Raw genomic sequence first — 26,865 nt, forward strand, 5'->3', positions numbered from 1 at the left:
GAGAGAGAGAGAGGCGTGCCTGAGGGGCTGTATCCTATTAAACACACGGCTGCGGTAAGAGAGAGAGAGAGAGAGAGAGAGAGAGAGAGAGAGAGAGAGAGAGACGATGAAAAGGAAAAAATGAAGGGAATGGATAAACACACACACACACACACACACACACACACACACACACACACACAGAAGCAACATTCATTTCTTACCAGAGAGAGAGAGAGAGAGAGAGAGAGAGAGAGAGAGAGAGAGAGAGAACCGGAAAACATACTTACAAACTTTCAATCCGCCTTGGAAACCCACATACCACCCACGTTATAACATCACCCACGTCATGTCTTTCAACACCCGCATACTCTTGTAGAGCTGTCTAGTTCACGTTGAAATCCCTGATAACAGCACACTGAACACTATACCCAACCTTCTTCACCCTGTGGAGCATAACCTTGGTAATCAGCTGCTCACTGTGCTGTCTTCAGTACCCGCGGGAGACCGAGACTCAGTAACTCTTTGACTGCAGTGAGGGGAGGTTGTGTCTCATGGTCTCTCTTGCACTCTAGTACCGTGGGTGTTCGGAGAGAGAGGCTTACTGTGTGCGTTGCTTATATAGTTCTGTTCTCGCGTTGTGAAGATGAAAGGTGTATAAGATGGAGATGAGTGAAAAGTATTATGAGTAAGCTTATTAATTTGAAGAAAAACTATATGGCTTTTGTTACTCAGTCGTGCATTTGTGTTACTAACAAAGAAAGTATGATGATAACGTATCGGTGACGGTTGCAGTGGTTATGGACATATGGTAACAAATATTTTAGGTTATTTCGTGCATATTCTGTCCCTCTTCGCTCTTCTCGCATCCCTTAATCTTTTGTCTCTGTTCCTCTCTCTATCTGTGTGGCTGATGATGATTGTGGTGGTTTAGGAAATGTATTATGAAATGTTTCTTGTTATGTTATGAATGTTTTGTCTTATTCTCGTTGTTTTTTAGTTTGTACCTGTGTGTGTGTGTGTGTGTGTGTGTGTGTGTGTGTGTGTGTGTGGCTATTTCTTCTGCTGTTTCCTTGCTAGTGGTGATGTTTTGATTGTCGAGGTTATGAAATGAGTCTTGCTATACAGTGATACCTTGGTTCTGGTGTTGGTCTTCGTTACTCTTCTCTCTCTCTCTCGTGGCGCGGTGTGGTGTGGACCGAGTGGTGTCGGAAAGGCAGTTTAAACCAGCTCTTGTAGTTATTGTTCTAGTATTGTTTGCTGTGTCAAGATAACCTTTTGCTGTTGAAGTTTTCCTGTGTTAGATGTTGCAGTGATTGATGATGTTCTACTCTTGTTTGCTGTGTCAGAATAACCTTTTCCTGTTGAAGTTTTCCTGTGTTAGATGTTGAAGTGCTGTGATGATGCTGTTTTAAATAGTTCTTGCTTCCCATCTTTCATTTGCTTTCTTTTGGAGAATATGATAAATCTGATCGTATAGAGATCTCATACACCTACTAGTAAATGATTGGGTAGACTGCAGTTGTAATAGTAATCAGAATGAATAAGAAAATGAAGTTCGAGGAAAAGATTGATGCATGAGATGTTCTTGTATTGGTGTTTTCCCAAGATGTTGAAATAGTGGTGATGGTGGTGACGACACAGTAATGAGGGTGATTCTTGTTTTTGTTGTTGTTGTTGTTGTTGTTGTTTGTTGTACTCTTCTTTAGTTTGTTTTCATCTTTTTAATTATATATTATGTGGTCTTTATCTTTTTTCTTTCTCTTTCTTCTTCTTCTTTCTTGTGACTTGTGTGGTGGCTCTCCTCCTCCTCCTCCTCCTCCTCCTCCTCCTCTTCTTTTTCTTTTTCTTCTTCTTCTTCTTCTTCTTCTTCTTCTTCTTCTTCTTCTTCTTCTTCTTCTTCTTCTTCTTGTCACTTTGTTGTGAGGTGGCTCTCCTTCTCCTCCTCCTCCTGCTCTTCTTCTTCTTCTTCTTCTTCTTCTTCTTCTTCTTCTTCTTCTTCTTCTTCTTCTTGTGACTTGTGTGGTGTCTTTCCTCCTCCTCCTCTTCTTCATCTTCTAGCAACAGTAAGTGCGCATGCAGTGTAAAGGCGTCCTCTTTTCCGTGTTCGTTTACTAGTGGTAGCTTCCTTTTCTTCATCTCTTTCTCCTTCTAGTAACAGTAAGTGCGCAGTGTAGTGGCGTCCTTTTTTCCGTGTTCGTTTGCTAGTACAGTGGTATCGGCTCGTGACGTTTATGACACGCTGATTAGTTGAGTCAGTGCGAATGATAAAGGGAAAGGAAATTATAACATTGCAGTAATATGGAATAGCGTCATTGGTGGTGGTGGTGGTGATGATGGAAGCTGTGGTATGGTAAGAGTTGTGAAAAGCGTGACTGTGGTAGTGGAGGTGGTGGTGGTGGGGTTGGTGGGGGGTGGAGGTTAGGTTCGATTAGTTAGGAAGTGGCGAACGGATGGATATCTTGAGGAAAGCCTTTACGAGACCGCCAAAGTTGCAAGGAAGTAAAAAGATAGAAGATAAATAAGCTACAGAACACGTTATCCTCTCGTGATAATAAATTCCAAAGGCTGCACGAACGTCATTAACCCCTTCAGTATCAGGACGCGTTTATATTCATTCTGGTTACCATTTGGCGATTTTATATAGCTTCAGAAACTTATGTAGGGATGCAAATAGTGAAGATTAACGACTAATCTTATGACCTGCATAGACTCTTCGTAATGATAATAAAAATCTTCTAATCATACACAAAATTCTTGGTGAAAAAGTGTCCCAGTACTGAAGAGGTTAATTAATGTTGTGAATGTAGAATCACTAGAATCATGAAAGCACCATTGAGAACCACAGCAACTTCCAATACAATCCTTTGCTTTTAATAACCAAGACGCCAAGAATGTGATGACAGAAGAGACATTTGGTGCGCACAGAGAGAAAGACGAGACGTATCCGGATAGATAACCAAATAGATTAACTGTTCTGAATGTGAAGAGAAGAAAAAGGGGGACACGGGAGGTAATGGACTGGATGTAGGGAGATTTGAATGGACATATATAAAAAAGAAGAGAAAATTGAAAGGTCTGTATGTAGGGAGATGCGAATGTAGATAAATAAAAAATATAAAAGAGAAAAGGAGAGGACTGTATGTAGGAAGATAGGAACAGAGATAGACGAAAAAAGAAAGAAAAAAAGAGGGATGTATGATGATGTGAAAGGGTGTATATGAAAATAAGAAATAGTGAAGAAAAAACAGGAAAGAAGTAGTGATAGTGACGGTTTGACAGGCAGTATTTTGGTGGTGCAAGTTCACATGTAACCCAGATATCATGCAGCGCCAATTAATGTAAATGAAAAAGATAGGAAAATAGCGTCTCTCTCTCTCTCTCTCTCTCTCTCTCTCTCTCTCTCTCTCTCTCTCTCTCTGGCATTGTTCTTTGTTTGTGTTCCTTTGTGAATTAGTGAAGCAGGGAGCTGTGTCCATACATAAGGCAAGGAAAACAATAGTACGCGCATGAGTCACCGCCTTCTTCCTTCATTGGGTGGGAGAACGTTGAAGTTATGAAAGATCACTCACAGAGCAGCCTTATCTTTATTGCGGAACGATTAAGCTCTTGATAGCAGTAATCGGTATATTGTAAAGTGGATATAGAGGGCAGTGAAGGCCGTTGCAGTACGATTTTGGTCCAGAATTGCTCTTCGAAAATTTCTACTCCCGTGGCAGAAGTTCATATTATCGAACTCTTCTGTGCTTCACCTTCATTATTTCAAAAGGCTTTATGTAAATTTATACGAATTTTTAGAGGTGTTTTTAAGGTTCAAGAGGTAGATTGACAAGATTTCTATATCATTAACTGGAGATACACTTGAAAATCCCGCTAATCATCCCTGTGGCCTTAAAAAGAAGAAAAAAAAAATGCAGTGGTGAGAGAGCAAAGCGTTTCTGAATACGGATCTTACCCTGGGAAGATTTTTAGTCTTGTGTCAGAATTACTCTCGGAAAACAGTTCGAAACCCGACTGTGCATGTGTACTAGTAAGCCGAGGCATCGAGACATCTTATAGTATAGATGTTATGTATTATCAAGCATGTATGGCGTTCCATTGGCGAGATACTATTGCTCTGATGGCTGAAATGTGATAGGATAGAAATGGGGCGAGGAAATAATATGTCTGATTTGTGTTAACAGGGCTCCAAATTTTGCTTTATGCGTGCAATTAGTTTTTTTTTTTTTTTCTCGTTGATGTGGGTGAAAATATGTGGAGCTGAGAAGATGAGTGGCCCCCAGACACTGTTTGAACCGCTTTCTTTCTCTGCGTCAGGAGATTATTAGTTGTTTTCTGAGAGAGAGAGAGAGAGAGAGAGAGAGAGAGAGAAAATTATCTTGCGAAAAAATGTAGATTATGTTACTTAGTTTCTGCTTGCCTAGAATGGTGGTGGAGAGAGGAGACAAAGATGAAAATGTAAAGATGAAATGTTGTGTAAAGAAGAGAACAAGGATAGTACGGAAATAGAGATGAAATGGAAAGAAGAATATGTCTCTGATGAGCCGCAATCTAATTATCAAGTGGAATTCATTTCACTAAAAAGTAAAGAGAAACAAAAGGGAAATAGTAATGAGATCGATGCCATTGTACCTTATTAAAATGATGAGATGAGACGATGATGAGGTTTGCTATGTTACTTGACACTATCGATACGTAGATGGAAAGGAAGAAGAGATGGAGAAAAGTCAACACAAGGTAGCATTGTATCTAGCTAAGGAGGCGTACTGGTTACTTTTGGAATATTATGACTGATGAAAGTTACATTGATTGTACCTACGAGGAAGCCCACATTGAAAAAACAATAAACATGGCCATATCTCAAATCAAGTGCAAAATAGATCAAATTAGATAGTATTGAATGGAAGTAGTTTTACTCTTACTTCGGTGCTATGAATGTAAAATGTGGCAATAAAACACTCGAAAGAAGAAAATAAAAAAAAACCGGTAAGATACTTCAGCCAAATAGAAAATTAATACGGTGAGATACTTAAACCAACCTCAAATAGAAGAAAATACGGTGAGATACTTAAACCAACCTCAAATAGATAAAGAATTAAATACCATAAAATGAAGATAGGCTAGCTTACTCTTTATTTCACAATGTTATGAATGTAATATCTCGCAATAATAAGTACAAAGAGGAAAGCCAAACACAGCTGGCACGCGCAAACTCATTAGCTTCAAACTGTTCATAAGACCGTCCTTTACTGGAGTGAACAATAAACACAGCTTGTCACGTGCAGCTGTGAATACTTACATATCTTTACTATCCTTAACCAGAACAGCAAAATAACAGCACAGTAGAACAGAACTTGGCGTGTGGTGTGGTACTGTGGTGAAAGCAGAACATAACAGTGAATGAAATATAACAAGAATTGAAGGAAATAGTGAAAAAAATTGTGGTGGTGTGGTGGTGCGGTACAGAACACAGGATAACACAGTAACACTACCCAATTATTACCGACACTGGACGAGACTTTAGCATTGTGGTGCGGTGTTGGTGTGGCGAATCATGGGAGGGAAGCGCCACCAACGCAAAGGTGAGTTAAGGTCAAGTGAGGTCATCTTATGGGTAGTGGTGGTGGTGGTGGTGGTGGTGTAGGGGAGGGGCGGCGTTAAATGGTTGCTGTGTACATTGTTTGTTCTCTTCAAACAGAGGTGGAATTTCATCTCTCTCTCTCTCTCTCTCTCTCTCTCTCTCTCTCTCTCTCTCTCTCTCTCTCTCTCTCTCTCTCTCTCTCTCTCTCTCTCTCTGATTTATTCTTAAGGGCTCTTTTTGTTATTTGATGCGATTTTTATGAATAAGTCCCCATCCCGTCTCTCTCTCTCTCTCTCTCTCTCTCTCTCTCTCTCTCTCTCTCTCTCTGATTTATTCTTAAGGGCTCTTTTTGTTGTTTGATGCGATTTTTATGAATAAGTCCCCACCCCCTCTCTCTCTCTCTCTCTCTCTCTCTCTCTCTCTCTCTCTCTGAAAAAAGCGGCGAGAGTGAGCAGGAGTAGGTCAAATACTGCTAATACACAAAGGCTGTTAGACAAAGAAATATCAGTGTCGTAACGAAGTGAATAGGAATCTCCTGCTGAAATTACACGTCACGAGAGAGAGAGAGAGAGAGAGAGAGAGGGGGGGGGGGCAACTGATAAGAATACATTTTCAGTAATAGTTAAAGTTTAAAGGAATAGATAACGGAAATCCGTCTTCAAAGTGTGACTCAATAATGTTACTAGCGATTTTTGAAAGAGTGGAAATACTACCGTTGGTTTGGTGTAAGTAGGTGATTATTATTATTATTATTATTATTATTATTATTATTATTATTATTATTATTATTATTATTATTATTATTATTATTATTACTACTACTACTACTACTACTACTACTACTACTACTACTACTACTACTACTACTACTACTACTACTACTACTACTATTATGGTTCAGATGATGACCATTATCTTTAGAAAATAAAGTACCTATATGTTGTAATGTATTGTAAACGACGCATGAATGAAGTAGAATGAGAAAAGAAATGACTCCCTTTTGATTCCTGTGTGTGTGTGTGTGTGTGTGTGTGTGTGTGTGTGTGTGTGTGTGTGTGTGTGTGTGGCAAAGAAAAGTAAATAGAAATTGTGAAAGTATTTATTTAGATTACATGAGAGAGAGAGAGAGAGAGAGACACACACACACACACACACACACACACACACACACACGGTGACATCTGCGGTAAATTAATAACAGTATTTACTTGTACTAATAACTTCCGCTAACCTCAAATGATTGCTGCTGCTGCTGCTGCTGCTGCTGCTGCTGCTGCTGCTGCTGCTGCTGCTGCTACTGCTACTACTACTACTACTACTACTACTACTACTACTACTACTACTACTACTACTACTACTACTACTACTACTACTACTACATCTTCTTCACCACCACCACCACCACCTGAGAGCTTAATATAAACCTCATATCAGTGAAGCTGGAAAATGCTGAGTATAAGCTGAATAATAATAAAAAATCAAAACTAGAGTGAAACTAGACACGATCTGTGGTGGTGCGGCGTCATGCGTGAGGTGGTGGTGGTGGTGGTCAAGGAACAGAACACACTACAGTAGCACATGATACATTAACATGTGATACATTAACACGTGATACATTAACGCATGATACAGTAACACGTGATACATTAACACATGATACAGTAACACATGATACATTAACACATGATACATTAACACGTGATACATTAACACGTGATACATTAACACATGATACGTTAACACATGATACAGTAACACGTGATACATTAACACATGATACATTAACACATGATACAGTAACACGTGATACATTAACACATGATACATTAACACATGATACATTAACACTTGATACATTAACACGTGAAAGTTACACATGATACATTAGCACATGATACATTAGCACATGATACAGTAACACGTGATACATTAACACGTGATACATTAACACGTGATACATTAACACGTGATACATTAACACATGATACATTAACACATGATACATTAACACGTGATACATTAACACATGATACATTAACACTTGATAGTTACACATGATACAGTAACACATGATACATTAACACATGATACAGTAACACGTGATACATTAACACGTGATACAGTAACACATGATACAGTAACACGTGATACATTAACACACTATTACATCTATTACGAAAACTGATTAAGACTGAGTTAGGAATTGAGTGCTTGTGGCCATTGCTTAGGCGTGGTGGGTGAGATATGGCTGGAGTTAAATTAAATGCCTTACTCAGCACCACAAGGCGGGTTCACACGTGTCAGTATGCGACTGAAATTGTAAGTCACAAAGCTATTGGGAAGTATCTGGTGGTTGGTGGGAAGTGAACATAAACAAACAGCTACCCAGCAAAATGTCTTCCTTCGGTGGCGATCAAAATAAATCATCACAAGTATTCAGTCCTCACCTCCAGCAACACCCTGCGTAGAGGGAAACAGTTCTTGGAGAGTGGCACCATCTCATCGAACGTTGATTTGTGTAAGCTTATTTATTTATTTATTTATTTATTTGATTTTTTGCTTTATAATTAATTTTTAGGTCCCAGATGTGCTCTTTTTCTCTCACCGGCTCCAACATCGCCACACCTGCTGGACGCTACATTTTCAAACTCTTCTCCGTGACGTCACACCGTAAACAAAGACGCAAATTGACTGAAAAAGATCATGTCAGTCTTGTTTGCTACTTGTTTTTTCAGTCGCCAGGCACCGATATTCAGTCGAAAACTAACGATTTTCAATTTCAGTCGCATATTGACACGTGTGAGCTCGCCTTTACAGACGGAGGTAGTAGAAGCTGATCATAAAATAAGTCGTTGTAAAGATGTTTTGTGTAGTGATGGTGGTCAAAAAGATGTTTATTTCTTTAGTAGTAGCACGTAGTAGTAGTCTCTCTCTCTCTCTCTCTCTCTCTCTCTCTCTCTCTCTCTCTCTCTCTCTCTCTCTCTCTCTCTCTCTCTCTCTCTCTCTCTCTGTCGCCTTGTGTAGTATTAAGGTTTTTGTTCTTTAATCGCCGTATGCTTCAAGGTGATTGCAAAGGTCACCGCCACTTAAATGAGGTAACTAAAAGCGCATTAATACCACTTCCTACTCTGCCTCTCTCTCTCTCTCTCTCTCTCTCTCTCTCTCTCTCTCTCTCTCTCTCTCTCTCTCTCTCTCTCTCTCTCTAACAAAAACTACTACTACTACTACTACTACTACTACTACTACTACTACTGGGATCAATGTGTGTGTGTGTGTGTGTGTGTGTGTGTGTGTGTGTGTGTGTGAGAGAGATGATTTTTTTTCTTTAGTTTCAGGCTCATGCATAATATAAAACGCACCATCCATATGATATTCATTTTTATCCCAATAACATTACGGTAGTAGTAGTAGTAGTAGTAGTAGTAGTAGTAGCAGCAGCAGCAGCAGCAGCAGCAGCAGCAGCAGTAGTAGTAGTAGTAGTAGTAGTAGTAGTAGTAGTAGTAGCAGTAGTAGTAGTAATAGTAGTAGTAATAGCAGTAGTAGTAGCAGTAGTAGTAATAGTAGTAGTAGTAGCAGCAGCAGCAGCAGCAGCAGTAGTACTGTATAGTCATTCACGCACACACACACACACACACACACACACACACACACACACTACGTATGCAAGGTCCCCTCCCTTCACACACACACACACACACACACACACACACACACACGTAGAAAGACTACTTTTTATGCATTACATTTTTTCATAAAGATCCTTGAGAGAGAGAGAGAGAGCGAGCGAGCGAGCGAGCATAGTGTATCCTCTTAGAGTTATCTGTTCTTTCCTTTGTAATATAACACGAATCAATTGTTTGCGCTTATTTCTTTAAGAGCATAAAACTGTTCAGATAAAGTGGAGGGAGGTGATGGTAATGGTGGGTAGCAGGGAGAGGAGGAGGAGGAGGAGGTATTGGACGTCCTGGTTGAGGATAGGGAGGTTATAAGACAGGAGAGGTAAGGTACAGGGGTGAGTGTGCTGAGAGAGAGAGAGAGAGAGAGAGAGAGAGAGAGAGAGAGACGGTTTTCAGACTGGTAGATGACAGGAATAAACTGGGTAATCAAGTCACTCGGGAGTTTCTTAAAGGCGTTCACTAAGTTACACACAGATGAATGGTGGATGTATTATATAGGTAAAAAGTTTTGTGTTGGCCTACCACGTTCTTTTTTATTTATTTATTTATCATTTTATTTATTTTTTTGCATGTTCTTTCGCGTTATATCACCTTTCTTTTCTTCTTTTTTTTTTTTCTGAAAACATGTATCTTCCATCCTTTTGTTGAATATAATGCCACATTCCCATGAAATAAGCAGATCTTTTCAAATTGTAGCAGTATTTCAGTATCAGCCTTAGAAACCATTTAACTCCCTTCAGTACTGAGACTCATTTTTAACCTTGAGTTTTGGGTGTGATTGGACGATTTCACTTACATTAGGAAGAGTCTATGGAGGTCAGAAGATTAATGGCCAGTCTTCACTATCTTAATCCTCCACATAAGTTTCTGAAGCTGTACAAAATCACTAGATAGTAAGCAGAATGAATATGAAAATGTGTTTTCATATCAACCATAGAAGCAGACCCACTTCAGAATCAAGATTACCACCTCTTTTTCTATCAACCTTTGAAGTATGAGTGCTTTAAGATTAGTATTTTACATTACAAAGCATCAACATTTTCTTTCTGCACCTTCAGGAGAGGCAATCAAGTATGACCCTGAGTTTGCTGGACGCTCAAGAACAGATCCTGCACTGACATCATCTGCCTGCTGCTCTTCCTGGCATTTCTCATAGGATGGGGCGTTGTGGCTGGCTTTGGTAAGGTCTCTCTCTCTCTCTCTCTCTCTCTCTCTCTCTCTCTCTCTCTCTCTCTCTCTCTCTCTCTCTCTCTCTCTCTCTCTCTCTCTCTCTCTCTCTCTCTCTCTCTCTCTCTCTCTCTCTCTCTCTCTCTCTCTCTCTCTCTCTTTGTAGTAGCAGTCAGTCAGTTAGTCATTTAGATTTTGGTCTGTCCTTTAGTTGAACATGTATGTATTTTGTAAGTCATCTGTTCATTGAGTGAGTCAGTTAATTAGTCTATTCCTTAGTGAGCCATTTAGTTATTCAATAGTTATCCATTTAGTTAATGAATCTCTTTTTCATTGATTTGATCTGTCTTTCACTCTGTCAGTCAATTTGTCCATTAGTCATTCAATCATTCACTCATTCAATCAGTCTGTCAATGAGTCTTTTCCTTTAAAGTTTAAAACAATTCAGGTGCTCCTTGTTTCATGATTGTAGTAGTCAGTCCGTCATTCATTCATTCATTCATTCAGTCAGTCAGTCAGTCAGTCAGTCAGTCAGTCAGTCAGTCAGTCAGTCAGTCAGTCAGTCAGTCAGTCATGCTCACTCACTCACTCACTCACTCACTCACTCACTCACTCACTCACTCACTCACTCACTCACTCTCACAGCTGTGTATGGTGGGGACCCGCAGCGCCTGCTGTACCCAACGGATAGTGAGGGTCGAGTGTGTGGCCGCGGGGAATTTGCTAACAAGACCTACCTCTTCTTTTTTGACCTCACCCGATGTGCCTCACCCAAAGTCATTGCCACCGGCTGTCCCACGCCCCAGGTGAGGTCACACTTTAAGTTAATGTGAGTAAGTAAGAATCTGTTGGAAAAATGTGCAAGGAGGATCAGACGTTATGTTAATTTTCTTGTCAGTGTGAAGTGAAATAAGTAAGAATCTCAAGGGAAAATATATACACTGAAAATGATGTAATTTTTCTGCTCTCATTGTGAACTGAAATAAGGAACTAAGGGAAGTTTATACATTGAAGGTCAGAAGTTACATTATGTAATTTTTGGATCTCATTTCCACTGTGTTTTATGCTTTGTGTCAGTGTTGAGTTCTCTGATCTGCTGACAGTCTCTCTAGAAGACTTGATATTGGTAGATTTTTAGCTGATCAAAGTTTTCAAGGTTGAAGGAAAGCAGTGAACACGTGAAGGTAGTGTGTTCTTATTACATAGGCAACTATCAGTCAGGACTGTACAAGCTTATGATTTGCTTCTTATCTGGATATGCTGTGGTTTACTCTGTCAAATGTACATACTAATATATCAGACAGTCATACAAAGCAGTTGTGTAGTAGATAAAGTGGTGAACGTGGGATCTGGCAGATGTCCACGCGTAGGTTCAAATCCCACCCAGTACAGCCTTGAAACTTTGCCATTTGTCGAGTGATTTAAAATTACCTACATGTCACTATGATATCCAGGTTCTAGCTGGTTACACCAAAGATATGCTTGGGTGGTGATATGTGCCCTAATATGGGTACCACTATAAATAAAATTGCCCTTGCCCCTAATGGGCGGAAGCTGAACAGCACTTCCAATACTCTTCAAGTTACCTACAGGTGCTATAGGCCAGGAGATAAAAAAAGAAATAATAAATAATAATAATCTCAGCTTGAGCTATACACACTGGTGAGTTAACCTTTAATCACCATTGTGTTCTTTTATGTTTTTTCAAAACTTTGTTCTGCTTTAGCAATAAAAAAATAAATTCAACATTAGTAAATTAACTTGATGTTACTTGTCCTGGATAGGCTATTGCATAAATTTCAAAAGTTCCATGATATTTTGGTGTAAGAAATAATCTTCACCATAGTTAACTCCACTTTTCTCTTCTTTCGTTTTCATGAATATGAATGTCCTGTACATTCTATGACATTTTGACATTAAGCAATATAACATAGTTAATAATTTACTCATCTTTCTCTCCCTTGGTCATGAATCCTTTACAATTCAGTGATATGTTGGCACTAAGGGCTAAATCGCAACATTGGTTAATTTCATTTTACTCGTTGTTCTCTCCTGCAGGTCTGTGTAAGTGAGTGTCCCTCTGAGAACTGGTTTTACACAGGTGGGGAGACGGAGGCTGACCGTGCAAAACTCATCTGTCGGGACAATGTCGACCCCATGGACACCAGCAAAAATGTGGGGGACCTGGTGTTGAATGGACAATGTGCTTTCTACTATGTGAAGAGTCAATCATGTGAGTTAAGGGTTGTTATATTTTTCCTCTTATTCATTTTTCTTTGATTTTTTGCAGACCTACAAGGGATTTCAAACATCAGCTGATTCCTAGGTCCTCACAGGAGGTGTTTGACTCTCACCACTTATCCTAGTGGAAAGTTAGTGTAGTTGATGCCAATACTGTGTACTAATCTATTGACTCTGTGTGTATCAAAGATTCAATTCACAGGATACACACATCCATACATGTACATATAATAGAAGAAAAGAATTGATTAATGGGATGTTCTACTATAGGAGGTGGAATGCATGAGTAATATATGTAAATTTAAATAGAAATATGATAATTTTATTCTGAAAATGGGATACAATGAGCCAGACTCAATCCAGACACTCATATTCCTTTCTAATGTGCAAGAGTTGCCTGTTTCCAGTTGGGCGTCGATGCATTCCCAGAGACATTACCTCGAATGTCGGCACCATCATTGATGCTCTGGAAGCCACTTACTCCACCGGCTCCACCTCCCCTGCTTATAGATTGGAGATCTTAACGAAGATGGTGGACGCCATGAAATATGTCATCCGGTTTGCTAGTCTCCAGAAGGTATAAGTTTCTGTCTCCTCTCTTTCTTCTTTCCATACTTTATCTTCTTGCCATTTTTTGTTTGTATATTTTTTGCTTCTATTCTTCCCACCATGGTCAGTTTCTCCCTCTGTTTTCATCCCTTGGTAGTTTCTGTTGCACTGAATTGTTGTATGACTGACTAATCCCACACAGCTGCTGTAAATACTTGCATAACTCTGTGGCCTGCCTCCCAGTCTCCAGCCTTCAGGCTTCAGCCTCCAGCCTCCAACCTTCCCTTCCCTGTTTATTTTCAGAAAGATTTTGTTTACTTATTCATTATTTCTTCTTATCTTCTCTTACCAATTATTCACGTACAGGTTTGGTATGCACTATATCTTTCCATATAACACACACACACACACACACGACAGAGTGGGAACCCACAAAGGCCAGCCATAGCAGCCGCCAACGCATCCAACCACACACGTAACTACCAGGCCTGGCCCCCAGTGACCACACACCCACATGTTCCCAGGAAAAGTAAGGAAAAATGGATAGACCGATAAGGAATAAATTACCAAATTCAAAATATGTTGATGAGGCCCAGGGAGCAAAGCCGAAAGTGGCCAGTCAAAGCATGAGTCCAGCTTCAACAGGGGCAACATTGCAAGGTAGATTGGTGATGTTGGAGAAGAGATTTGAGGAGTTAGTGAAGGAATTAAAAGTTCAGAGGAGTGAGGAGGAGCAGGATAGAGAATTCGCAAGGCTTTGAAGGAAAGAGTTAAGAGACTGGAGGAAAATGAAAACGATTGGTGGATGAGAATGCACATTTGAAGGTGGAGGTTGAAAAATACAAGAGACGGTTGGAGGAGAAAATGGGAGAGTAGTAAAGGAGAAAGATGACTTTAAGGAAATGATTAGTGAGCAGAATGAAAGGTTTGAAAGGGAATGGGAACTGAAGAAAACACAATGGACTGAGTCGAGGGAAGCAGAGATGGTTGGATTACAAGAAATAATTAAAGATCAGTTGAAGGAAGACAAAAAAGAAAGGTCCAAGGAACTGGTTAATGTAATGAAGAATAAGGAAACATTGATAAGGGAAATAGCAGAAAAGAAGAAGAGTGTGTTAATATTTGGGATGAAAGAACAAAATATAACATATAAGCCTAAGAGAATTAAGGAAGAATTGAAAACGGTAAGAGATCTGTTCAAAAATCTAAATGATGATGAAAAAAAAGACCTACAAGAAGAAGTGGAAGAGATCCATAGACTGGGTCCGTATAAGGAGGGAGTGAGCAGACCGATTAAAGTAGTACTGAAGTCACAACAATCTGGAGGATGTCCTATATAGAACATCAAAGTTAAGAGAGATAGAAGGTTGTAAAGAGGTGTTTGTGAGAAAGAATAGAAATGAGGAAGAGAGGAGAAGATATAAGGAATTGGTGGAAGAGGCGAGAAGGAAAAATGATGAGCGGTCTGAGGAGGAAAGAGAAAAGTTTTTGGAGAGTTATAGGAGAGAGAGTCAGAAAGTGGTATGTGGAAAGAAGGAATACGGAGGAACCCCTAGAGGGAGCAGTGGGTGGACCGTAATGTATACTAATATAGATGGGATACTGTCAAGTAGATTGGAATTGCAAGACTATATGATAGTGGAGAAGCCTGATATAGTGTGTTTGACTGAGACAAAATTGCATGAAAAAACAAAGATAAATTTGGATAATAAATATAATATATGGAGAAAGGATAGAGAGTAAAGGTGGAGGAGGAGTTATGATTATGACGAAGAAATAAATAAATGTGGATAAGGTTTGGTATGGGAAGAACAACGCAGAAGTGATAAGCATAAGGATAAAAAGTGATGGAAAAGAATTAATAATCATGGTGACCTATGTACCTCCTAAAACAAATTCTTGGACATTAAGGAATACGACAATATGATCAAGGATACTTTACAGAGTTTGGAAAGTGTATTATCTGGAAAAAGAAAGGTGATACTAGTAGGAGATTTTAATTGTAAGGAGGTGGATTGGGAAAATCTAGTAAGTGGTGTTGGAGAAGAAGCATGGGAGAGAGATTTCTTAATCTAATGATGGAAAATATGATGGAACAGAGGGTGAAGGAAAATACTAGATATAGAGGAGATGATGAACCGGCTAGACTGGATTTGGTGTTAACAAGAGAAGTGTACCTATGTGGAGATATACAATACAAGTGTCCTTTGGGAAAGAGTGATCATGTGGTTATGGAAATGCAGATAGCAACAACACAGCGAAGGAAGGACGAGACATACAGGAGTGGTAGATTGAATTATAGAAAGATGGACACAGAAAGTTTGAAAAATTATTTCAGAAAATTAGATTGGGAGGAGATGTTACAAATCAGAGAAGTGCAAAAGAAATATGAGATTTTTATGAAATATTATAAAGAAGGAGTTATGAAATTTGTACCAAAGTATAAACCAAGAGAGGAAGGAAGAAAGGATTGGTTTAATGCAACTTGTGTTAAGGCTAAGGAAAAGAGAGATGTGGCTTGGAAAAGATGGAAAAGAGCAGGAATATACTAAATAAGGAGAATTATAGAGTGGCAAGAAATGAGTATGTGAGGGTAAGGAGGAGGAAGAAAGAAAATTTGAAAAGATATTGTAGACAAGAGTAAGGAACATCCAAAATTGTTTTACAGGTTCATAAATGGTAAACTTAAAAGAGAGAGTCCATTGAAAGATTAAAAGGAGAGCAAGGGATAGTAGATGACCCTAAGAATATAGCGGAATTGCTAAATAATAGGTTTCAGCAAGTATTTACTAAAGAAACAATGTTTGTAAAGCCACAGAATGTACAAGGAAATGTGCACATGGATGACATTAAGATACCTAAAAGGAGTTATATAAAATGTTGGAGGAACTTAAAGATGATAAAGCGATGGGACCAGATGAAGTTTCAGGAAAATTATTGAAGGAGTGTAGAGAAGAATTGATTGATCCATTATATGATATTATAAGGTGTTCATTAGAAACAGGGAAGTACCAGTAGAGTGGAAGAGAGCTGAAGTGGTGCCCATTTATAAGGGAGGCAGTAAGGAAGAGCCTCTTAACTATAGACCTGTGTCTCTAACAAGTGTGGTCGGTAAGATTTGTGAGAGGGTGATAAAGAAATATTGGATACGGTTCCTGGAGGATCATAAGTTATTATCGGATCATCAATTTGGCTTCAGGAAAGGGAGGTCATGTGTAACAAATCTACTGAGCTTTTATTCAAGAGTGGTTGACAAAATACAGAGAGAGAGGGATGGATGGACTGTGTATATTTGGATTTAAAGAAAGCTTTTGACAAGGTACCTCACATGAGACTGTTATGGAAAGTAGAGATTTATGGAGGACTGAAAGGAAAAGTGTTAAAGTGGATGGAAAACTACTTGAGATGGAGGGAGATGAGAACGGTAATAAGGGATGCAAAGTCGGACTGGTTGGTGGTGGAGAGTGGAGTCCCACAAGGCTCAGTGCTGGCACCAATACTTTTCCTGGTATATATTAATGACATGCCAGAGGAGTAAACAGTTATATTAATTTGTTTATGGATGATGCGAAGTTGTGTAGGTGTGTGAAGAGTGAAGAAGATTGTGAAATTTTACAGGCAGACCTGGATAAGATTTGGGAGTGGAGCAACACACACACACACACACACACACACACACACACACACACACGGGACATCGTCGATGGCGGAGGTGGTCGCTGAGCTCCAGAGCAATCATCTATAATTCTACAGTTACCTAAGAGTAACCAAGGTGGGAAAGGAGCTGGTAATGTTTGTCCCGTCTCCATATAGTCATGTTAACTGTTGATTAGCAAAATAATGTCCAGTGAAGGTAAATATAAACTGTAGCCTGCGTTTGAGCCATCAGCTGGTTTGTTTACGTCTGCGCAACATGGCGGCCGTGAACTCGAAAGAGGAATCAGACTTCACAGGGTTTCAAGGAATAATGGAGAAGAGCGCTTATGTGAAGAAAATTCTGGAGTTAGAAGGTAAAATTGAAAACTGTTTGAAAAGTATGAGGGCCTGGAAACGAGTTATGACAATGTAAAGAGAGACTGTGCCGATATGAAGAAGGAAAATGCAGCACTGAAAGAGGAAGTTAAGCTAATTAAAGTGAATTGCGAAAAATGTGGAGAATCTCTAGGAAAAGTGATGGAGAAGCAGGCTGAATGGAAAAAGTCAGGAAGTGGAAAGAAAGGAGGTAAATTACAAAGTTGCAAGTCTGGAAAAGGAAATCAAAGAGTCAGGGGAGAAAACTTTGGGCCTTGCTGAAATTATAGATCAACAGATCATAGAAGAGAAGATAGCTGAGAAAGTGGTGAAGGTTATTAAGTCAAATGAGACATTGGTGAGGGAAACTGTAGACAAAAAGAGATGTGTGGTGATATTTGGTGTGGAGGAGGATAAGACACCGAGTAAAATGGAGAGAGAGAAAACATAAAAAGGTGATAAATAATATCATTAATGTGGTGCAAGAGGAGGAAAAGACCTAGTACAAGAAATAGAGGACTTCCATAGAATTGGAAAGTTCACAAGAGAAGGTATGAGGCCAATAAGAATCAAACTTAAGTCACAAAAGGATGTAGATGAATTGGTGGAGAAGTCATGGAGGCTAGCCCAGCAGGAAACAACAAGGAAGATTTGGTTGAGAAGAGATCTCGGTGAAAAGGAAAGAGAAATGTTAAATGAGTTGAGAAAGGAGGCTTTGAAAAAAATGAAGAGAGGACAGAAGAAGAGAAGAAAGAGTTTTTCTGGAGAATCTTGGATATGAGACTGAGGAAGTGGTTCATAACCCAGAAAAGTACAGCAAGAAAGGACTAAAGAAACTTACATATGAGCGAAATGTAATGTATTCCAACATAAATGGAGTGATATCGGGATTTTAGAACTCAACGATTACTTGAGGGACAAGAACCCAGATATTGTGGGTCTTACTGAAACAAAACTGAGAGAGGGAGAAGACCTGATGAAGGTTGGAGAAGGAAATATAACGTTTGGAAAAGAAATAGAGTAGGTAAGATGGGAGGAGGAGTGATGTTGCTGGTTAAAAAGATATAAAGGTGGATCAAGTGAAAAAGGTATGGGAAAGGCAGAAGTGCTAAAGATCAGAGCAGAAACTAATGAAGGAAAAAGAGGCACTACATAGTGGTGTACGTACCACCTAAGACAAATGCATGGTCAGTACAGGAATATGAAGAAATGATAAGTGATACAGGAACATGTCTGGAAGAAATGTTGGGTGGCTGTGAACGAACTATAATGATGGGAGATTTTAATTGTAAAGAGGTGTGTTGGGAGGACTGGTCAATGGAAGGATCAGAGACAACATGGGGAAATACACTATTGACACTGGCAATGGAAAATGTGTTAACTCAGTGGGTCAAAGAAGATACTAGGTTTGGAGGAGAGGGAGCATCGTCAAGACTGGACTTGGTCTTTAGTACAGAGCCAATGGTCATTGAGGAGATGAGGGTGGAGTGCCCTTTAGCAAAGAGTGATCATGCAGTTTTGGAGTTCAAGGTGATAGACGAAGAGAAATCTAGAAGAAATGAAGAATATAAAGTGGAAGATGGAATTATGCCAAGACAGATTTTGGAAACCTAAAGAAATTCTTTCAAGAGACAAATTGATGAAATTCAAGAGTGCTAAGGAGCAAATGAAAAGTGGAAGGAATTTATAAAAATATACAAAGAAGGTGAGAAAAATTTGTACCAATAAGACAACATAGAGAAGTTGGAAAGCAGGACTGGTTTAACGATAGATGTGAAAAGGCTAGAACAAGAAAAGAGGATGCATGGAAGAGGTGGAGAAGGAAAAGACGGATTAAGCAGTGGAAAGTTACAAAAGAGCAAGAAATGAATATGTGTTGATTAGAAGAGAAGAAAGAAAGAAACAAGAAAAGGATATAATTGATAAATGTAAAGACCAACCAAGGCTTTTTTACAGACATGTGAACAACAACATCAAAAATAGAGAAAGTATTGAAAGTTTAGAAGTAAATGGAGTATACAGTGAAGATCCCAGGAAATGGCAGAGGCTATGAATGGATGCTTTCGGAAGGTATTCACAAAGGAGACTGCTTTTGACAAACCACTGGTAATGGAACAGAAAGGGATTATGAAGGAGTTTCAAGTAACGGTGGAGGAGATCAAGAACATGATGGGGAGTTTAGAAGTGAGAAAAGCTGTGGGACCTGATGGGGTATCAGGATGGATTTTAAGAGAATGCAGGAGCAATTGGCAGAAAAAGTTTGTGAAGTAATTGATGCCTCATTAAGGGAAGGTGTAGTGCCCCAAGACTGGAAAAGAGCTAACATTGTCCCAATCTATAAATCAGGTAACAAGAGAGACCCATTGAACTATAGACCAGTGTCACTTACAAGTGTGGTAGCTAAGATGTGTGAGAGGGTGGTGAAGACTAGATGGACAGACTTCTTGGAGAAAATGACATACTTTGTGAGTGTCAATTTGGTTTTAGGAAAGGGCGTTCATGCACGACAAACCTGATATGTTACTATTCGAGGGTGATAGATGTAATACAGGAAAGAGATGGTTGGGCTGATGGAATATATCTGGATTTAAAAAAGGCCTTTGATAAGGTACCACACCAGAGACTGATCTGGAAACTTGAAATGGTAGGAGGAGTGCATGGCAGTTTACTAAAATGGATGGAAGACTTTTGGTAGGAAGAGAAATGAGAACAATAATTAAGGACAGACCATCAGAATGGGGATTGGTGGAGAGTGGAGTTCCACAGGGATCAGTGTTGGCACCAGTAATGTTCGCAGTCTACATAAATGACATGGTGGATGGGGTGTCCAGTTATGTGAGCCTATTTGCAGACGATGCAAAATTGTTAAGAAAAGTGAGATGTGACAAAGATTGCGAACTACTCCAGGAAGACTTGGACAGAATATGGAAATGGAGCTGTACATGGCAAATGGAGTTCAACACGACAAAATGCAAGAAAATAGAGTTTGGCAAGAGTGAAAGAAGAATCAGGAGTATGTACAAGATAGGAAATGAAGACATAAAACCAGTCATGAAGAAAAGACCTTGGGGTGACAATTACCAATGACCTATCGCCAGAGAGACATATAAACAAAATAATTGGAGAAGTATTGAACTTATTGAGGAACATAAGAGTGGCGTCAGATATCTAGATGAAGAAATGATGAAGAAAATAATTACTGCAATGATAAGACCGAGGCTTGAATATGCAACAATACAGTGGGCTCCGAACTTAAAGAAACACATAAGGAAACTAGAGAAAGTACAGAGGGCTGCAACGAAAATGGTGCCTGACTTAAGAGATTTGACTTATGAAGACAGACTGAAAAGAATGCAACTTCCAACCCTGGAAAACAGAAGAGAAAGGGGAGACCTGATAGCAATATACAGAGTGATGATTGGCATGGAAAAATGGATAGGGAAGATCTGTGTATGTGGAATGGAAGAATGTCGAGAGGGCATGGGAAAAACTAAAATGGCCACTTATAGGAGAGATGTGAAAAATATAGCTTCCTCATAGAAGGGTGGAAGCATGGAATAGTTTAGACGTGGAAGTGGTCAACGCAAGGAATATTCATGATTTTAAGAAAAGCTGGACATTAATAGATATGGAGACGGGACAACACGAGCATAGCTCTTTTCCGTATGTTACAATTAGGTAAATACAATTAGGTAAATACACACACACACACACACAAGATTCAGAGGAAACGATGAGCCGGCGAGATTGGACCTGGTTTTTACAAGGGGTATACAAATGAACGATGATATAAGACATAAGTGCCCATTGGGAAAGAGTGACCATGTAATATTAGAAATGGATATAGAAGATGGAAAGGAAGATAGAGACGAATCATACAAAGGAGACCGATTAAATTACAGAAAGGCTGATATTGAGAATCTCAAGAGCTATTTTAAAAACGTAAACTGGGAGGAGATGGAAAACTCATTAACGGTTCAAGAGAAGTTTAACTTATTTTTGGAAATATACAAAACAGGAGTCAGGGAATATGTCCTGAAATATAGACCTAAAGAAGAAGGAAAGAAAGATTTTTTAATGCAAGGTGTGCTAGGGCAAAGGAGAAAAGAGATGGAGCATGGAAAAGGTGGAGTAGAAACAGAAATCCAGAAAATAAGGAAAGAAGAAAGGAACTATAAAAAGGACATTGTCGAAAAATGTAAGGAACAATCAAAGTTATTCTATAGATTCATAAATGGAAAAATAAGGCAAAGAGAAACAATAGAAAGGTTAGAAGGAGAGAACGGGATGGTGGAAGGCCCAAAAAGTATGGCAGAACTGTTAAATAGTAAATTTCAGGAGGTCTTTACTAAGGAATCCAAATTTGAAAGACCACAGGGTAATAGAGAGACTGTCCATATGAAAGAGATTAAAGTAACCAAGCTTGAAATAAAAGAGTTGATGATGGAATTAGATGAGGAGAAGGCAATGGGACCAGATGAAGTCTCAGGCAGAATATTAAAAGAATGTAGAGAAGAACTAGCAAGTCCTATATACAACATCATAAAATGCTCAATAGAAAATGGAACAGTACCAGTAGAATGGAAAAGAGCTGAGGTGGTTCCCATATATAAGAGTGGAAGGAAGGAAGAACCTTTAAATTACAGACCGGTATCACTAACTAGTGTAATATGCAAGATGTGTGAAAGAGTAATAAAGAAACAATGGATTGAGTTTCTTGAAGACAACAAATTATTATCAAATAGCCAATTTGGTTTTAGAAAAGGTCGGTCGTGTGTAACAAATTTATTGAGTTTCTACTCTAGAATAGTTGATAAAGTACAAGAGAGAGAGGGATGGATTGACTGTATTTATTTAGATTTAAAAAAGGCATTTGATAAAGTGCCACATGAAAGATTACTATGGAAGTTAGAGGAGAAGGGTGGCTTAAAAGGAAGCACATTGAGATGGATGGAAAATTACTTGAGGGGAGAGAAATAAGGATGGTAGTTAAAGATATGAAGTCCAAGTGGAGAGCAGTAGACAGCGGAGTGCCACAGGGTCAGTATTGGCGCCAATACTTTTTCTCATATATATAAATGACATGCCAGAGGAGTGAACAGCTACATAAATCTGTTTATGGACGATGCAAAACTGTGCAGAGTCATAAAACAAAAGAGGATTGTGAAATACTGCAGGAAGACTTAAACAAGATCTGGAAATGGAGTAAAAAATGGGAGATGGAATTCAATGTGGACAAAAGCCATGTCATGGAAATGGGAAAAGTGAAAGACGACCAGTGGGAATCTATAAGATGGGAGATGGAGTAGAACTAGAAAAGTAAAAAGGAAAAGGACTTGGGAGTGACGATGGAAGAAAACAATCAACCGGTAAGCCATATTGATAGAATTTTCAGAGAGACATATAATTTGCTAAGGAATATTGGATTAGCATTTCACTACATGGACAAAGAAATGATGAAGAAATTGATAAGTACTAAAATAAGACCTAGATTGGAATATGCAGGAGTTGTGTGGACCCCCATAAAAAGAAACACATAAGGAAATTGGAGAGACTACAAAAAATGGCTACAAGAATGGTTCCAGAATTTAAAGGGATGACATATGAGGAGAGACTAAAAGCTATGGATCTACCAGAGAAGCAGAGAAGAGAGAGAGGGGATCTGATACAAGTTTATAAATTGATTAACGGAATGGATCAAGTGGATAATGAGAAACTAATCCTGAGAGAAGAATATGACATTAGAAGCACAAGATCGCATAGTAAGAAACTGAGGAAGGAAAGATGTCTGAGAGATGTTGAAAATATTGTCTCCCGCAAAGATGTGTTGAGACTTGGAACAGTTTGAGTGAGGAAGTGGTGTCAGCAACGAGTGTGCATAGTTTTAAGGAGAAATTGGATGAGTGTAGATATGGAGACGGGGCCACACGAGCATAAAGCCCAGGCTCTGTAAAACTACAACTAGGTAAACACACACACACATACACACATACACATACACATAGAATATATTATTTCTACTCAACAAGAAATGAAATTGCAGCTACTAAAAGTTTACACTAGACTGTTTCATGAAGCTTGAGAAAACTTGGTTGCAGTCAATGGGGTCAAAAGAGCATGGTGGTGGTGGTGGTGGTGATGGTGGTGGTAGTGGTGGTGGTGGTGGTGGTGGTGGTGGTGGTGGTGGTGGTGGTGGTGGTGGTGGTGGTGGTGGTGGTGGTGGTGGTAGTGGTGGTGGTGGTGGTGGTAGTGGTGGTGGTGGTGGTGGTGGCGGTGGCAATGGCGGTGGTGGTGGTGGTGGTGGTGGTGGCAGCGGCTACATTGATGGTGCTTAATGGTTCTGTTCCTTTATCCATAAACTTTCTTTTTTCCATAACAGTATGAAAAACTCAAAATTATTCTCCTTAATTAATCAGTATTGTCTCCTCTTTGTGTGCTCATCAAATTGTAACATACTTTCAATATAGCATTCTAGATTTCAGCAGCAGAGGATGGAGGTGTACTTGGATTCACACTTTTCACTGCTGACCTCACTGCTAGAAGTGACTATTTGTGGTCATCTTTTGTTGACATCAAGATCACTGTAATAAGTTGTTGGGATGTACAGAAAGAAATATGAAGTAAGATTTCATCTATAGAAATGCATGTTTTAGAGACTTAAATATGAAGAAGTAAGGAAGAAATGAGTCGTCTTAAAGATGCAGAAGATGATGGCAGAAGATTGACTTGCAGTGAAAGGGTTAAACACTCACATCTGTCATCAGGAAAGTCTTCCTGTTTGCTGCAGCTAATAATGGTAACGTTTCAGATTTCCCATGAAGGAGCTGCCATACTGTGGTGTAGTGCTGCTGCTGCTGCTGCTACTGCTGAGCCTACTGAACTCCCATGATCTGCAACTACTATTGTGTGTGATCAGATTTTAAGATCTTCTTAATCCAGAGAAGGAGAGACCAGCCAGCAAGCAATATACATACTTACTTGTTCATCATCTATATTTCTACCACAGGTGTTTTGCTGTATATTTTTCTAAATCCACAGCTGTCATGATAGACTGGAATTTAAAACAATTTATGTAAGCTACCAAGAAAGAGGAAAAGAATTAAAAGCAAGAGTAGCTATTGTGTTCACCATCTGTGTTTCATGTTTGCAGTTGTTCCCCAGCATCGCCATATAATCTGAGCTACTGCAGTGAAATCATGTCCTCTTTCACACTTATGACTCTGTTATCAACATCTACACTGTACATATTACATGGACATCCAGAGGAAAGCACTGAAGCAAGGAGAAGACCACCAGTCTACCTTAGTTATCTATATTGCCTGCTGCTCTTAACCACATGTTTTCTCCTTCCCTTTCTCTCCTTAGTGGCAGGACGTTGCATCCCCAGAGTGGATGGGGCTCTGAAGTTTGGGGACAAGGTTATCAAGAACGTGGATAAAGAAGATATAGACAGTGAAATCTTGACCAAGGCATCGTATTACCTTGCAAAGTTCTATAAGACAAAGGAGGTAAAAAAAACATGAACAATGGTACTATCACTGCTGCTGCTGCTGCTGTTGTGTCTTGTTATTGTTTTCATTCACTCCTAATAAGCTTTACTTTGATTTATTAATATTTATTGAACTGTAGATCTTTTATTTATTTATTTATTTTTTTTATTTAGTTTTTTTCTCCCTACTTGATTGAGTATTGCTGATGTGCTTTATGTAGTTGTTCCTGTCTTAGGCTGCCACTGCCATGAAGGAAAATCTTCATGTGGGTTAGTGTGGGTCTTGTGGGAGGTGTTGGTGTACATGTTGTTGGCGGGATTCAGTGATTGGTCACTAGTGATGTGTTGTATGTGTGTTTAGAATTGGGTGTACTTGTTATCAGTGGGGGTGTGTGTGTAGGTGTACTTGTTATCAGTGGGGGTGTGATTGCTGGTGTGTGTGTGTGTGTGTGTAGGTGTACTTGTTATCAGTGGGGGTGTGATTGCTGGGGTGTGTGTGTGTAGGTGTACTTGTTATCAGTGGGGGGGTGTGTGTAGGTGTACTTGTTATCAGTGGGGTGTGATTGCTGGTGTGTGTGTAGGTGTACTTGTTATCAGTGGGGTGTGTGTGTAGGTGTACTTGTTATCAGTGGGGGTGTGTGTGTAGGTGTACTTGTTATCAGTGGGGGTGTGTGTGTAGGTGTACTTGTTATCAGTGGGGGTGTGATTGCTGGGGTGTGTGTGTGTGTAGGTGTACTTGTTATCAGTGGGGGTGTGTGTAGGTGTACTGTTATCAGTGGGGGTGTGATTGCTGGGGTGTGTGTGTGTGTAGGTGTACTTGTTATCAGTTGGGGTGTGTGTGTAGGTGTACTTGTTATCAGTGGGGGTGTGTGTGTGGGTGTACTTGTTATCAGTGGGGTGTGTGTGTAGGTGTACTTGTTATCAGTGGGGTGTGATTGCTGGGGTGTGTGTGTGTAGGTGTACTTGTTATCAGTTGGGGTGTGTGTGTAGGTGTACTTGTTATCAGTGGGGGTGTGATTGCTGGGGTGTTGTGGATGTTCTGTGTATGTTGTGTAGAGGTTGGCACATGTCCATTATTAATGGAATTATATTTCAAGTAACATAGTAATGGTCTCATTATCTTCTTTTTATGGCAATGGGCTCAGTAACTCATGTTACTTTTCACTGTGGTATTCTGCTGTCACCACATTTTGCTCCATGTGTTTAATTTCAAACATGGACTGGCATCTCAGTGGTGCTTCCCTGCTGGCTTTTGGAGTAAGCACCAATCAGTGGTGTGCATCAATGCAACAAGCAGCATGCACCCATGTGGCAGGAAGCATACATGCTTGCATCTGGCTGCCTCACAGCCTTAATGTGCATGTATTTAATTGCTTTCTGGCAGTAACTACATTTTAAGTACAGTCTATGGCTCTATGCCATTGTGATTGATTCTTATTTGAAATTCTATTTCTTACCTAAGAGTAGTGTCAGTGAGTTAAGCACCTTGTGGGGAAAAACCTTCAGTTCATTTTGTTGGTGACAGTTTACTCCAATAGAGCCTCTACAGACTGAATAATGGTCCAGATGTGAATGACAGGAGATGGAAGGAGAGTTGTGTGAAAAGGAAATATTATACAGGGATTTACAAGAGGTTACTGGCAGCTCTTGAACAGAATTGATATGCTGATGAATCTATTTTAATTTCCATTTGTAGTTCATAATTTTTCTTCCAATATGCTTTGCATCAAGACTCAAGTTATTAGTTGAAAATATGTAGATGGTACTTGATATGGTGCATTTTAGTTAGTAATACTACAGATCTTCCATTAGACTTTAGAATCTAAGTACATACTCCTAAGCATGAAAAATAGTATTAAAAGGGTTAAGTACCTTAAGAAATTCTTTAAGTCTTGTTGTTCCTCTGTATGTCATGATTCCAGCTTTGAGAACACCTCATAAATGTAACTTGAGGTATGTTTCCTGTATATCAGTAGTGATTTATAGTGAGACTTAAGAGCCAGACTTTTTATGTGCTGAATGTGTGTGTGTATGTGTGTGTGATCTGCTGCAGTGAGACAGCCAGCGTACGGAGCGAGCTCAGCGCTCAAAGAGATTGAGAGAGGATCTGTTTTCAGTGTCTTGTATCTCTCCCTAAAAATACGTGTTTGCAGACATAGTCTTTCATAACT

At 39.4% G+C, this 26,865-nt stretch overlaps 1 protein-coding gene across 1 annotated transcript in view; it reads left to right on the forward strand.

Moving 5' to 3' along the window:
• The first annotated feature begins 515 nt into the window (after window positions 1-515).
• LOC123511871 (choline transporter-like protein 4) overlaps window positions 516-26,865 on the forward strand; it is a 37,758-nt gene continuing 11,408 nt past the window's right edge. The window contains 7 exon segments of the mRNA XM_045267923.1: window positions 516-536; window positions 5,302-5,561; window positions 10,296-10,328; window positions 10,331-10,417; window positions 11,050-11,210; window positions 12,463-12,637; window positions 13,053-13,222. Coding sequence (XP_045123858.1) covers window positions 5,534-5,561; window positions 10,296-10,328; window positions 10,331-10,417; window positions 11,050-11,210; window positions 12,463-12,637; window positions 13,053-13,222 — 654 coding nt within the window. The 5' untranslated portion in view covers window positions 516-536; window positions 5,302-5,533.

This window comes from Portunus trituberculatus, chromosome 32 (assembly GCF_017591435.1).
Source record: "Portunus trituberculatus isolate SZX2019 chromosome 32, ASM1759143v1, whole genome shotgun sequence".
Classification (NCBI taxonomy): domain Eukaryota; kingdom Metazoa; phylum Arthropoda; class Malacostraca; order Decapoda; family Portunidae; genus Portunus; species Portunus trituberculatus.